Source organism: Bubalus kerabau, chromosome 1, assembly GCF_029407905.1.
Source record: "Bubalus kerabau isolate K-KA32 ecotype Philippines breed swamp buffalo chromosome 1, PCC_UOA_SB_1v2, whole genome shotgun sequence".
Taxonomy (NCBI): domain Eukaryota; kingdom Metazoa; phylum Chordata; class Mammalia; order Artiodactyla; family Bovidae; genus Bubalus; species Bubalus kerabau.
In genome coordinates this window covers 148,146,115-148,161,419 of record NC_073624.1, presented here as the reverse complement: position 1 = coordinate 148,161,419, position 15,305 = coordinate 148,146,115, and the positions used below count along the sequence as shown (strand labels likewise).

At 35.9% G+C, this 15,305-nt stretch overlaps 1 protein-coding gene and 1 pseudogene across 8 annotated transcripts in view; both read right to left on the bottom strand.

Moving 5' to 3' along the window:
- TET1 (tet methylcytosine dioxygenase 1) overlaps nucleotides 1-15,305 on the bottom strand; it is a 131,456-nt gene that overhangs the window by 38,537 nt on the left and 77,614 nt on the right. For 7 of the 8 annotated variants that reach the window (XM_055591287.1, XM_055591301.1, XM_055591295.1 and 4 more), the window contains 3 exons: nucleotides 5,142-7,458; nucleotides 2,101-2,191; nucleotides 1,472-1,565 (listed from right to left, as the gene is read on the bottom strand). In XM_055591287.1, coding sequence (XP_055447262.1) covers nucleotides 1,472-1,565; nucleotides 2,101-2,191; nucleotides 5,142-7,458 — 2,502 coding nt within the window. Of the gene's footprint in view, nucleotides 1-1,471; nucleotides 1,566-2,100; nucleotides 2,192-5,141; nucleotides 7,459-7,772; nucleotides 7,887-15,305 lie in introns of those variants that run through there. The other variant, XM_055591344.1, reaches the window with a different exon arrangement.
- On the bottom strand, nucleotides 11,594-13,320 carry LOC129659780 (cyclin-A2-like; annotated as a pseudogene).

Sequence of the window (15,305 nt, the reverse complement as noted above, 5' to 3'; positions counted from 1 at the left end):
TGCACTCCAAATAGACTGAGGAAACTGAAAGTATTCTAACACACTTAGTGTCCACGCCCAGCTCTTGTGCTCATCACTGCTGTCACTTTCCAGAGGTTGGTTGAAAAATAACCAAGATAGGGATTTCCTTGGCAGTGCAGTGGTTAGGATTCTCTGTGCTCCCACTGTAGGGAGCATAGGTTTGATCCTTGGTCAGGGAACTAAGATCCCACATGCCAGATCAAAAGCAAAAAACAAACAAAGACATACAGTTTTCTAGAAGAGATGCAGGTGCACCAATCGTCTTGCTTCAGGAATAGCCAGGTCCAAACCCTCTTTTTTTTTTTTTTTTTTAAATGTTTTTTTGTTCTTCTGAAATGGGCATAAAAATAATGACTTTTATTTTTCCAAAATCTTAAGAGTCCCTCTGTGGGGATTAATGAGGCAATGTATGTCAAGTACTTAACATGGTGCCTGATATTTAATGAAAGGTAGTGGTTACTGTTATTATTTATTATCATCATGATAGTCGTCATTACAAACAAATGATAGGACAGGATCTCAAATGATCCTTTAGTGCAAATTTCCAAAGAAACTGGTCAACGTACTTGTGAATGTGAATATCCTCCTGAAAATATACATTTGGCTAGGCAGGTAATGACATTGTTTCTCTGTTGAGAACTTTCAAAAGAAGCTAAATTCAGTTCTTACCTCTGATAGCACCACAGTTTTAGAAAACTCAAAGTAGTTATAGAAATAATTTTGGAAACATATTGTAAAATTTTTGATTTTGCCTTCAATATTGCATGACCTTCATTAAGGTGGCCCCATGAAACAAATGGGCTTTCCTGGTAGCTCAGCTGGTAAAGAATCCGGCTGCAATGCAGGAGACCCTGGTTCGATTCCTGGGTTGGGAAGATCCCCTGGAGAAGGGATAGGCTACCCACTCCAGTGTTCTTGGGCTCCCCTGGTGGCTCAGATAGTAAAGAATCCACCTGCAATGCAGGAGACCTGGGTTCAGTCCCTGGTTTGGGAAGATCCCCTGGAAAAGGGAATGGCAAGCCATTCCAGAATTCTTGTCTGGAGATTTCCATGGACAGAGAAGCCTGGCAGGCTATAGTCCATGGGGTTGCAATGAGTCAGACATGACTGAGCAAGTAAAACACATACATATATATTTACTTACTATTTATTTATGCTGTCTAATTATAAGCGCACTCTACACTCTCTAAAAAGTAACAACAATAACAAACAAACAAAAAAAACCTGGTAAGAATGATGACTCTAGATCACTACATACAGATTAGGAATGCCATACCCTTTTGTTCATTAATATAAAAAGCCCAGGCTAAGACAGATAGCTTCCTTATTTCCTTGGGAATAAGGGAAGTGGGTATTTTCCTAGTCCATGTTTTCACGGAAAAAATTAACTGACTTAGTTTTTATGTAGAGTAAATCCATTTTGGAAAATGTATAAGTACAAAATACTTACCCACTTAGCAACTGGACACCCATTAGAGCTTTTTCCTTCTTTCCCCGTGTACACTACTATTTCTATCCTTATTGCATTTCCTTTTTGACCATACCTAAGTATGAAACACAGTGAAGGGAAAATCATTGAAATAAACTTTTAACATCTTTATGGGCATAAGATTTACAGAAGCACAAAAATCAAACACTCCTCATAATAATAACTTTGTTAAAAATGTACTTGTGTGTGGCAGTTATTTTTGTTGTCCAGTTCTATTTACTTGTCCTTAAGGATCACTCTTTTTAAAAAAATGGCCTGGCTCCAAGACAAGCAAAACCAATTTGAATGTAGTGTTGACAAAGGTAATTTTAACTATTTCTATGATTATACAGTAACAGAAAAATAAATATGTCTGCATTTAACAAAGACAGCCTTGCTTCATGAGGGTCTTTATTGAGTTCCCAATGGCTCATGTGAATGACTTGGCAGGAACACCAGGACACTGGGCTTTTCCTGGGTCCTAAGAAACATCCAACTCATATTCCTGAAGGTTTTCCATTCACCTCCTGTTTGTTCCCAGAGATCATATCTCTGCATTGAGTTAGGTCCCCAATAATCAATGATTTTAACAGGGAAGCATATTTCCTCACCTATTCTCCATGATTTCCCTGACAGCAGCAACACTTGGTCCTGCCCCAAGGTGTGTATAATATGGGCCTTTGTCTTTTTGTATAACTCGATCTGTGGAAGGAACAAGATTATTAGACCCAAAGCTTTACAGAATTGCATAGGGGCGCGGAAGAGCTAGTTTTACTTTTTTTTTTTTTTAATTCAGAACAATGAATGTTGATAAGATTTTGGTAAGCTTTAGTAATTAAAAACTGGGACAATAGGCCCTGGAGTGTAACTTATCCCTTTTTTCTGCTCCTAATTAATCCATTCTTTCTCTGAGAATCAGAGGAGGAAAAACATATTTTAAGTTGTGGTTAACATTTATTCTCAGATCTTCTGCTTTTAAAAAGATCTATAAAAATTGAGGTATGAAATTAAGTTATCCTAGAGCAATACATCTTAAAAGCTTAGCCTCAGAATCCTATTAAAATTGAGCCCCCCCCCCAAAATTGAGCCCAACAATTGCACTCCTAGTTTATTTTACTACACACATCCATAATTATTTATAATGCACGTGTACACAAGAATCTTCATTGTTACAATAATATGTAATATCAAAAGAGAGAAAAATGGAATCTTTCAATTAAGTAATAGTTAAAATTTGGGGTTATTTATACAGTGGAATATGATATAGCTATTAAAACAATAGCATTTACAGACATTGAAAAATCCAAGTTAAAAAGCAAGCTGTAAAAGTAGTATGTTTTAAAAGCCTTAAATTTTGTAAAACTTATAAAAATTAAAATCACTAACAATATTATTTCAATAGAAAAACTGTAACATCTAGTTTCCTCTAAAAAAAGATATTTGCACCACATTTCTGTACCATTTGAGTTTTTGTGAGTATGAATTAAGTACTTCTTAGAAAATGTCATTTTTAATTTGGCCTCTGAGAATCATGTCTAACTAGAATCATTGGGGAATGCATGTCTGCCTACATCAGAAGGCTATTACTTACCATTTTAATTGGATATCCAATAAAACATAGGATTATTTTTGTGGCTACTTAAGGAAGATAGCAGTGAATAATTTTTAATTTATTGGTGATCTAGGGCAGGACTTCCCAGGTGTCTCAGCAATAAAGAATCTGCCTGCCAATACGGGAGACATGGATTCGATGCCTAGGTCGGGAAGATCCCCTGGATAAGGAAGCAGCAACCCACTCCAGGATTCTTTCCTGGGAAATCCCATGGACAGAGGAGCCTTACAGGCTACAGTCCATGGGGTTGCAAAAGAGTTGGACATGACTTAGTGACTAAACAATACAACAATCTAAGGCAATGGTTCTTAATCATGAATGGTTTTGCCAAAGGGGATATTTAGCAATATTTTGAGCTGTGACAACGGTATGCATGTATGTGTGTGTGTTTGCTAGCTAGTGAGAAGAGGCCAGGGAGGTCACTAAACAGCCTACAACAGATAAAGCAACAGATAACAAATACACAGATAGCAAAGAATTACCCCACCTAAAATGCCAGTAAATTTGAGGAACACTAACTACTCTAATTTTGCTAGGACATAACACTTTCTTAGAAATCTTTTACCCTTGGATATGATTGGGATACGTTACCCTCACTTTGGATGATTTCTGAGTCTGCTCTTTTGTTTTTCTTTTTAAATTCCCATCTCTACACAATGAACACAATAATCTCAAATGAAACACTTATAGGAAAACATGTAACTGACAGTGTATTATTACATAGTTCCAGGTCCACTGCAGATACTGAATCAACTTTGAAAGCCTGGCTGTCTCAATTCCTACAATGTTACAAGATAGTATGTATAAGGAAAGGGTTTTCAAACTAGCTAATAATCTTATCGAAACTATGTATAGGGTTAAATTAGACTAGCTCAGGTCTATACATATTTATGGCATTTTAAAGACTTCTTTTCCATGTTTAATGACTTATTTAAAAAAAAAAAAAATGGTCTCTTTTTCAGATTTTTGATGCAACAGAGGATGGAAGTTACAAATACAGCCTCTGGAGTTGGGACTGCCTGTCTTTGAATTCTGGTTTAATCATCTACTAGCTATGAACTTCTCTGATTCAATCTCTTCACTTGTAAAATGGGCATAATGAGCCTTCCCTTTGGTGGGTTTTTGTTAATATAACAAGTCAAGGACGTAGCATTTATAAGACTTGCAGGAAAAGATCTGGAATCAGAGCCATTATTATTACTACACTCTTCTTGGTCTGAGAATCTCTCTTTCACAATTCAACCCCACTCAGACAGCGAGGTCACCCCTCCAGACTGTCAGACCCTTCTAAAAGGCTCTTCATTCTGAGAGGAGCCTATCTGTGGTGCCTGGCATGAGGTAGGCTGTCAAACTGTGCTGAATGATGGGCAGAAAAATGGAAGGATTCATTTCAGAATATTAAATGCACTTTGAATAATCAAGAACTGAAAGTAATTGTTATACTTCACTATTTTTTCTATTGTGGTAAAAAAAAGTATATCAGAATTATATACTTAACTCCATCCTTCCAATCAGTCCTTTAACTACCCATTCTTGAATCTACCAATGAATCATTTTCTTCTTGATTGGGTTAGCAATTACACAGATACTTTTCTTATGGTTATTTAAGTTATACATATATTTTATGTTCTCTGCATAAATGTTTAAAATGTACAACTTAAAAATACTTGATTTTAAACAAAAGGCCTAAGGGTTGAAATTTTTCTGAATATAGGAAGAATAAACTGTGATAAAGTATTAAGGGATTCATTCTTACGATGTGCACAATAAACAACTTGAGAGACATCTAGCTTGAGCGAACTCCAATTTTCCACTTCAGAAAGTTTCTGAATTACCAGTTACATTTCCCATTTATCTGAGCTGCATCAAAAAAAAAGGTCCCACAGAAAAATGGGTATAGAATTATTTAGTCCATCCTAGCTAGAATATGAATGGGGCCAAAATGTCACATATAAAAACACAAATCAAACTTTATTTGATAAGGACTTGAGGCAATTAAGGCAAAAAAAAAAAAAATGAAACACACATGCATACACTTACCAAGACAGTTGCAAGTAGGCAATTCAGAATCTTTCGTTGTGGACACAAGGGTTTTTGTAGGATTGGTAAAGAAGTTCATCGCATAATCATTAAAACTTTTCTGTGCACTGTTTATTGGGGAAAATTCTGATGTTCCAACACTAGATGAACAGACGTCCTCTTCATTTTTGGTAGAAACCACTGTAATTCCACCTGAACATACTACATTTAGGTTCCTGAGAATTTGTGCTGGGTCTGGTAAAGGGGTCTCATGAGAGATACCAGGAAATGTTGGCAGTCTCTGATGCATGAGTTGGTCTTTAACATCCTCTTGGAACTGTCTTTGGTCACTGCCGTCCAGGACATTAGCACACTGGTTGGTTGGAGAGGCTGGCTGGAGTAAAGGATGAGCTTTCTGATTGACATTCACTGTTGGCTGTACCTGAGTATATGCATTTTCTGAAAATGCCTGCCCAGTGGATTCTGTTTTTAATGGGATTATGGGGATAGAATCCAAGGGTTCAACCTTCATCTTTTCCTGTGCTAATTCAGGATAATATCTCTCAAATTTTATCTGAGCGAGTGGAGGAAATAATTTTTTGTGCTCTAATGCTGAACTTGTTTGCGTCAGTGGTTTCCAAACTTTAGTTAGGGGAGGAATTTTTCCCAACAGAATGGGAAAATCATGTGGACCAAATTGACCAAATCTTTGAAATTTAGATGCTATCCAAATGTCATGTAATTTACTATACTCATATGACAACTGTTCCTGCTTTTTCTGGTCATTTTCTTGACAATTTATGACCATGTGCTTTTTTTTCCGTCTATCTCTTGATGGAGTAGATTTTGTCTTTTTCTGGATTGTGTTCTTTTGCTTTATTACTGATGAGCCTTGATTATTTTGAACACTGGAAGGTGGTTTCTGTGGTGGTGTGCCCATCTCCTGGTTACACTTTTGCTGTACATTATATGCAACAAGGCTTGTTGGTGTACTTTCAATTTTTTTGTCCTCTGGTTTCACATAATTGAATTTAATCATTGATGCAAGTTGTGTTAACTGTGCGGCAACATCTTCTTCTATTTTACTGTGAACTGAATCTTGACATGATGAATCATCCTTTGAATCCAACTTGATGCTGTTGTCCAGTGACTGGTTACAATACTCTGATTTGCTAGTTATTGTGGTCAACTGCTGCAAATTCCTAGAACTGTCAAGAGTAATCCTACCTTGCGCAATATTTTTATTGGTATCAGTTTTAGATGAATTTGAATTTGGTATAAAAAGTGAATTTGTGATGGTTGAATTTTCCTGTGCCTTTGTGGATGCTTGGTCACCAGGTGAGCTGTTGTGTGACTTAGAAATGATATTTTGGCCATTGAACACTACAGCGTTGCACGAGCTTTGCTTTTCCAAAGATGGACAGTGATGAAGGCTCTGTGGCTCCCCTTTTAAGTTTGGGTCTTGGAAGTCTTTTCTCACAGAATACAGAATAGCTTTACAGCTGTTAAGCAAACTAGCTGTTCTCTGTTCTGTTTCTTCATCCTTCTCTGACTTTGATGGAGAGGAATTTTCTGATGGGGCTTCTGAAAGTTGTGTGAGAGCTTCTATGGCCACTACTTGTTCTAGTGTTAATCTCCTATCTTTCATTAGGGATAGGAGACTTGGTTGAAGTGTTGATCCTTCTTTTAGTTCTCTATTTGCTATAATTTCTAGGGATTTTGGTTGATCACTTTCATTGTGTATAGTAGTATGACTATTTGAGTTGCAGTTCACAGGATCTGGGAAAGACTTACAATTAAAGCCAGGCTTCTGAATAACCAAAACATTGCTCTTTCCCTTGAGATGATCGCAGCTCACACTAGTAGCAACAGTGCTCATGACATTGTTATGGTTTGCGGTGTCTTTCAGGAATTTATAAGGATTGTTTTCAAATGCCTTGCCAAGTTCTTCAATGTTGATTTTTTTAAAAGATAAATTTGTTTCAGTTGGTAAATAGTGTACATTTTTAATGCCATTTCTTACAGTTTGTGCAAACAATTTTTGAGGTTCAAGGAGGTCAGTAAGTAGAATTTTTTTCCTGTCATCTTCAGAGTTTTTCAGATTTTCAACTTCTGTTTTAATTGTATTAAATTCTCCCTTGACATGATCAGTTAAGTGTGATTTCTTGTTTTGTGTCCAATTCTCCACTTCAATACCTGTCATCCTTTCTTCATTTTTAGTTACATTTTCTAAGGGACATGAATTCAATTCCAATCTCTGTTCTTCCTCATGAGCACAACTACTGTATTCCATGGATTCTGACTTGGGGCCATTTACCAGTTTGTTGTCAAAATCTGCCTATAAAATAAACACAGAAATTACTCATATAATCTACTCCAATGTCTGAGGAAGAGTCAAAAGAACTTTACAATTTAAAAGCAACTAAATGTGAAGTCCCTGAAAACATTTTCACTTTTTATATTTTCTAATAAGTTATAAAAAATCAATAAGGGGAAAAGAAAAAAGAGAGGTAGAAACCATTATAATCCCATGCCTATTAATGTTTTGGTATACTCATTTTTTCAAAAATAAAATTTTTTTTACAATTAAAAAAAAAAATTGTAAAATATTTTCACAATTGGTGTCATGGCAACCCACTCCAGTGTTCTTGCCTGGAGAATCCCAGGGACCGGGGAGCCTGGTGGGCTGCCGTCTCTGGGGTCGCACGACTGAAGCGACTTAGCAGCAGCAGCAGCAATGAGCAATACCTACTATTTCAATGCAAACTGTAATGAAACACACACATACAAAAAAATCATACATCATCATAGGTAAATCTATGGCTGGTTCATGTTGATGTAAAGCAATTATCCCTCAATTAAAATAAATATATTAAAAATATATAAATCATAAATACTTATATAGCTTGCTGAGTTTTCACAAAACTGCTATGTACCCAAATCCCACCAAGAAATTTACATCTAATAAACAAGGTCCTACATTATCGCACATAGTATATTTAATATCTTATGATAAACCATAATGGAAAAGAATATAAAAAAGAATTTATATACATATAACAAATACTTTGCTGTACAGCAGTTACACTGCAAATCAACTATATTTTGACAAAAAATTGTTTTAATTAATTTTAAAAAACTTATCATCATCACTCCAAAACCAAAGCGTAACCACTGATTTGGCATCTTTGATTTCTTTTGCTTATTTCCATACTTTATACAACTGACTTTCTTTTACTCAAAATTTTGTTTGTGGTAGTCTTCCATGTTGTAAAGTATAATTGTAATCCATTGATTCCTCCTGCTATACAGTAATTCATTGATTGAATATACAATGTATTTTTCTGTTCTACTGTAGATGGACATTCATTTTTAGTTTTTGGCTACAACAAAGTACACTATAACATATTACTGTTATCTTTTGGTGAACTTATATATACATGGGGTGGAGGGAAGTGCTGGATCATTCAGGGCGTGTATTAATTAATATATGTGCGTGCACCTTCAGCTTTAGGAGACAGGCCAAATAATTTTCTACAGTGGCTATCGATATATACTCCCACAAGAATTATTAATATGTTTCCATTTTTATTAACAATTAGTTCACATTCTTATCAAAACTTAGCATTTTCTGTCTTAACATATTAACCATTCTGGTGAGTGGGTAGTGACATCCCTTTTAAAAATTTTTTTGAGATGAACTTCCCATAAGATAAAATTCATCATTTTACTATTTCAAGTTGTATAATTCTGTGACTGTATACACAATATTGTGCAACAATCACCTTCAATTCCCGAACCCTCTCATTGCTTCTGAGAGAAACACTGAACTCATCAAGGAATCAGTAGTCCCCTCTCTAATCCCTATTTTTTGTAAACCTTGAAACAAGGATTTCCCTGGCAGTCCAGTGGTTAAGACTCTGCACTCTCAATGCAACGGTGGGCACAGGTTTGATCCCTGGTCAGAAAACTAAGATCCCGACTGCCGCACAGTGCTCATCCAAAGTTATACCACAGGATGACACAAAAGGGGACATTTCTGTCAGGAGCAAATAGAAAATAATCTTTATATTTAACATGGTGCTAGATGTTTTAGTCAATGCCTGAAAGACAGTAAAATCTAAATATAAAAATATTGAATAAATGATGATATAATTGACTCTAATAGAAAAACCAAGAGTATTGACTTAAAAGAAAAAAAGATTCAGAGATCAGAAGCCATATCTAATTTCCTGTCAGGGTACAGGTTACATAGGCTATGTTTAACATGTCAAAATTTATTTTAAAAATGCAATATCATATATACATTATCCTATATGTACATTACATACATGTAACAACATTGTAAAAATAAATAAGATAGCCAATTTTTTAAAAAAGCAATATATATAAAGTTTTAATATTAAAAGAAATAATAACATGTAAATAAACAAATTAAGAGAATAAGTTCAATAATATTTAATATTATTGTTAAAATGCTGGCATTTGTAAGCAGCAGAGAAAATGATCAATTTCTTAATAATGACAAGAAAGAAGTTTGATCCTTATAACATGCAACAAAAATTCCAGATATATTAATAATTTAAACAGAAGAAAATTTAGAAAGTAGGAAAAATCTTCCAAAGCAAGAGCAAAAAGTGGCAAGCCATAAAAAAGACAGAATCCTTTGACTACATATAATATTAACACTCTGAAAGGCAAAGACATCATAATATGCTTTTTAAATTGCTGATCACAACCTGAGTCCCAATACCAATTTCATGCTTTGTAACAAATGCTTTTTTAATAGAATATTAAAGAAAAATAAGTATACTATATTTAGTAAAGATAAGTACTATCATAAAAATCTTTTATGTATGGTTTTGTGTCCATGTACTGAATAATGATATAAACTGTATTTACCTCCTGATATGCATAGCTACTTACAAAGGTAGGAGAAATATTGTCAAAATTAAAGTGAAAATTTCATTGAAAAATTTTTATATTGAAATTTTTTAAAAATCAAGTGACAGACTGGATAAATACAAGATATATAGTTACTGTTCTTAATGAAAAAAAATTTTCTGAGAAATTAAAAAGGAAAATGACTCAATAGAATACTGAGGAAAGAACAGGCATAAGTAATTCACTTCGGTGGAAATCAAAAGGATCAAAATCTATCCAACTTCTTACTAGAAGAAAATGAAAATAAATGCAATCCAAATTGCAAAAATAAAATGTAAGCAAATCATAATGCAATATAACATTTAGAGAAAATATGAAATAAACCCTCATATATTCACACTGTGAATTAATGTGCAGTCATTACTCTATGTATCAATCTAGTGATTGCATGGCAAGATATTCATTATACATCATTAACCCAAAATAATGTGTGATAACATGTGATAAATTAAAACATCTCTTTTAATTTAAAATATACAAACAGTACGAATTCCCTGGCAGTCCAGTGCTTAGGACTCAGCACTTTCACTACCTTAGCCCGGGATCAATCCCTGGTCAGGGAACTAACATCTCACAAGCTTTTCTAGCATGGTAAAACAAAAAGTACATCCAAATAATGTATTCATCACAAAGTGGATATAGAAGGAACATACCTCAACATAATAAAGGCCATTATAATAAGCCACAAGCCCAGAGCTAACATCATATTCAACAGTGAAAAGCTGAAAGCATATCCTGTAAGATCAGGAACAAGACAAGGATACTCGCTCTTACTACTTTTATTCACCATAGTATTGGTAGTCCTAGACATGGCAATCAGACAGAAAGAAGAAATAAAAGATGGCTAAAGATATCACATCAAAAGATGTTCAGCATCACTAATCAGAGAAATGCAAATCAAAACCACAACGAGATATCACCTCACATCAGAATGGCTATCATCAAGAAGACCACAAATAGCAAATGTTGGTGAAGACGTGGAGAAAACGGAACCCTTATACATTGTTGGTAGGAATATAAATTGGTGTAGCCACTATGGAGAACAGTATTGAGGTTCCTCAACAAAGTAAAAATAGAATTACCACATGATCCAGCAATTCCACTCCTAGGTATTTATCTAAAGAAAATGAAGACAGTAATTCAAAAAGATACATACACCCCCAATGTTTATAGTAGTTTTTTTTCAAATCAATTTATTATTATCCTGACAGCTGGCATCATTAATACTTTGATAGAAACCACTTAAAATTAGCCAAACATATAAGATAATCACATGCAGAAGATATACAAAGTATAACCATTTAAATGGAGAAGGCAATGGCAACCCACTCCAGTACTCTTGCCTGGAAAATCCCACGGATGGAGGAGCCTGGTAGGCGGCAGTCCATGGTGTAATAGATATCATAATTTGTACTTGACCATAACTTCTGTATTCAGAAATGATTGTAAAATTAAAATCTAATATAAAATCTGTATACCATATACTTTGACTGCTTTACATCGTAGAAAACAAAGGTTGTCTTTCACTGTTACATATCTAGTGTCTCTGGTGAGTTGAGGAGAGAAACACCATGAAACTTTGAATTTTTGTACTTTTCTCTTATTAACCATTGTGCATGCTGTGGTGCTCTGAGGTAGGTCTGATTAAGGTCCATGAGACAAGACTTTAGAATTTCCAGCGGATATCCAGTCTTTTATACTGAGTCAGGCCACCTTTGTATCATGACTGTGTAGACTGCTAAATGAAAGACCACAGCGGTGATAACCGATGGCATATATTTTAGATATGAGTCAGCGTCTATCCAGAGAAGGCAATGGCACCCCACTCCAGTACTCTTGCCTGGAAAATCCCATGGACAGGGGAGCCTGGTGGGCTGCAGTCCATGGGGTCGCTAAGAGTCAGACATGACTGAGCGACTTCACTTTCACTTTTCACTTTCATGCACTGGAGAAGGAAATGGCAACCCACTCCAGTGTTCTTGCCTGGAGAATCCCAGGGTTGGGGGAGCCTGGTGGGCTGCCGTCTATGGGGTCACACAGAGTCGGACACGACTGAAGCGACTTTGCAGCAGCAGCAGCACCAGCGTCTATCAAACTTCGCTCTCACAAAAGCACTGCTAAACTTTCAACTTTGCCTTTTGCAGGCTACTGATGCAGAAAGTACTGGGTAAGAAGCTGATTTATTGTTTGTACAGCTAAGTCAAAAGCAAGGACTTTCAAGACTAGGTGTTCCATTCTCAGAACTTGTTTCTTGATACAAGTGTCATCTGTAATGTATACAAAGTCTGCTACTTCTGGGGGTCTGTATCTTCAAACTTTGAGGCTAACAGCATAGCAGCAGTGCCCACAAGTTGAAGTTTTCCTCTCAACAGAGACATGGATGAAAGAAACCTATCAAGGTAGTTCACAGTCAAATGCAGGGTCTCATTTTGTAGTTTATATTCTTCTCCTACATCAACTAACCAGCCTGCGAGGATAGCCTTCATACTGTTAGTCATGTCTGGCTGTTCCTTCATGTAACCCATGTTAGGCTTACATTTAACCCCCATTTCCCTAAGGTATGTGTGAACATCCTCATGGTAGTCTGGTACTTCACTAACACTCCCTGGCTTTTCATCTTCCAATACAACTGATGTGACCATAGTATGTGGTGACTGCAAACTACAATCCACTGGGTAATCAAGAGATACCAGTGGTTTTCTTGGTCCTGGTAAAGTAACAGCCAAGACATCTTCACTTTCTGCTTTTTTAGATTCAGTTGGCCTCTTTTGCATCCTTCTGCTTCATCCATATGAATGGTAAAGGCAGGCTGTTTACTATTTAATTTCCAGAGAGGAACAGTGATATGCTCATCATTTATAGGAAGATCCTTAAGAGGTGCAACCCGTCAAGTGTTAGGCCTCTGTGGTGCTGGACCCTGCGAGTTTCCGGCCTTCAGTACCACCAGCTCACCGGGTCGGGGACTGCTGGGGGATGCCTCCTTCTCAGGGTTGATATCTCCTAGTCCTCCTGGAACACTATGCGCTGCAGTGTTAGCGCCGAACCAGCCTAGCGGGCCAGTGGCCGGGGCGCGGAGCTGCCCACCATCACTGGGGCGCGGTGGTTCAGCCCTGCGCCAAGCAGCTTGTGCTGCATCCCACAGACCCCCTAAGAAACTCTCCAAACGTACCCCCGTGGCAGCCTGAGCCAGCCTGCCCGCCCACCCAGGGGGACCGTGTAGGACCAACGAAGTTGCTAAAGGCGGAGGCAAGCACTGCCAGGCCTGGAGGGGCAAGGACGCCTCGGAAATGAAGCGAGCCTGCTAAAGTAACCCGTTCTTGCAGTTCAAATGTATAGCAGAAATTATTTAAATCGCCAAGATATGGACACAACCTGCATGTCAATCAACAGATAAATGGATAAAGATGTTGTTTTATTATATAAACTGGAATGTACTCGGCCATAAAAAGGGATGAAATTTTGCCATTTGCAATGACATGGATGAACTTGGAGAATATTATGCTTGGTGAAATAAGTCAGACAGACAAATACTGTATGATATCACTTATATCTGGAATCTAAAAGATAAAATGAATGAATTTAACAAAACAGAAACAGAATCATAGATATAGAGAACTAGTGGTTACTAGTGGGGAGAAGAATGGGGGGGAGGGTCAAGTTGGGGTAGGGAATTAAGAGGTATCAACTACTATGTATAAAATGAATAAGTTAAAAGGACCTAGTATACAGCAGAGGGAATGTAACCAATATTTTTTGTATTTTTTTCTTCTTTTGTGACCAATATTTTATAGTAACTTTAAATAAAGTAAATAATCTTTATAAAAATTTTGCATCCTATGTCGTATACCTGAAACTATTATTTTAAATAAACTATTCCTCAATTTAAAAAATACATAAAATCAACTTATTTAAATAGATAAAATCTAAATAAAGTATATATAGGTTTGTTTTTAAAAAGAAGCATTGAAAAGAAACCAATTTATTTGCCATTACTATTTAATCTTGAATACTAACACAGGGAAGGAAAGAGAGCAATCCTTAGGAATTGTACAACCCAGGATGTGCTACTTAACCTTAACTATAGTTTTCTCTTTTTAAGAGATCATATATCATTGTGATGGTAATTAAGTGAGATAACTATGTCAGATAATAACCGACTCAAGAGCACAGTGACAATGAGCTATCACTAAGAGAGAGTACAATTTCATCACAACAGTTATAATTCCAAAGCCATTAGCTCTATTCTAATATAGTCATTACCTGCAGTAACTCATTTAATCTTCATACAACCCTGACATAGGCACTGTGGAAAGATGCTCAACATTAAAAGAAATGCAAATTAAAATGACATTTTTCATTTATTAGAATAGCAGTCAAAAAGTCTGACCACCTAGACCCTTGGACAAGCTGTGGGGAAATACACTCACATATTGCTGGTGAAAATACAGAATGGTGCAATCCCTATGGAAGGCAATTTGGCAATAATTATCAAAATTAAGTACAACTTTAATACAGCAGTTTGAAATTTATCCCAGTTATACCTGCATATAACTACATGTTTTGACAGCTTTGTATATTTAAACAAATAGCTGAAAAGATTCCAATGTCCATCTGTAGCAGGCTAATTCAATTGTGATATAGCTATATAATGCCTTAAAACCATAAAAAAGGATCAAAAATTCCATAGCTAACAGGAAAAGATTATATGTGACATACATTTTATATAAAAAGAAATAATATACACATTCATATTTGCATAAAGTTACTCTGGAAGAAACTAATGGTGAATAGAAAGAGTTTAGGAGCAATTCTTTATAGTGAGGAAACAGCAAAGGTTTATTTAGGCCAGATATGATTAAAAGCTATTTTGACTTTTTAATATATTTCCCTTAAAAGTAAACCAAAATTGACAAAGCACTCAATGCAAAGACTTCTAGGTATAGTAAGTGAAAGAAATCTAAATGCAGAATAGTTTATGTAGTATCAAATTACAAACAAGTTAGAGCATGAGGAAGAGTGCAGAGTACATATTTTTTTATAATATTTGTTTAAGATATTTTAGGAAAGCTACATACAACAGTCAACATTTGTCTTTTAGAAACTCTACTCAGTGGTATTCTGATAAAGGTTTAACAATCAACTTGGGAAGTGGTGGGGAGGAAGCCCTATTTTGTAGGGTTGGCCAATTTTTGTGGTGCCAATCCACTATCAAAGTGACCAACTAAGCAAGAGTTGGGAAGA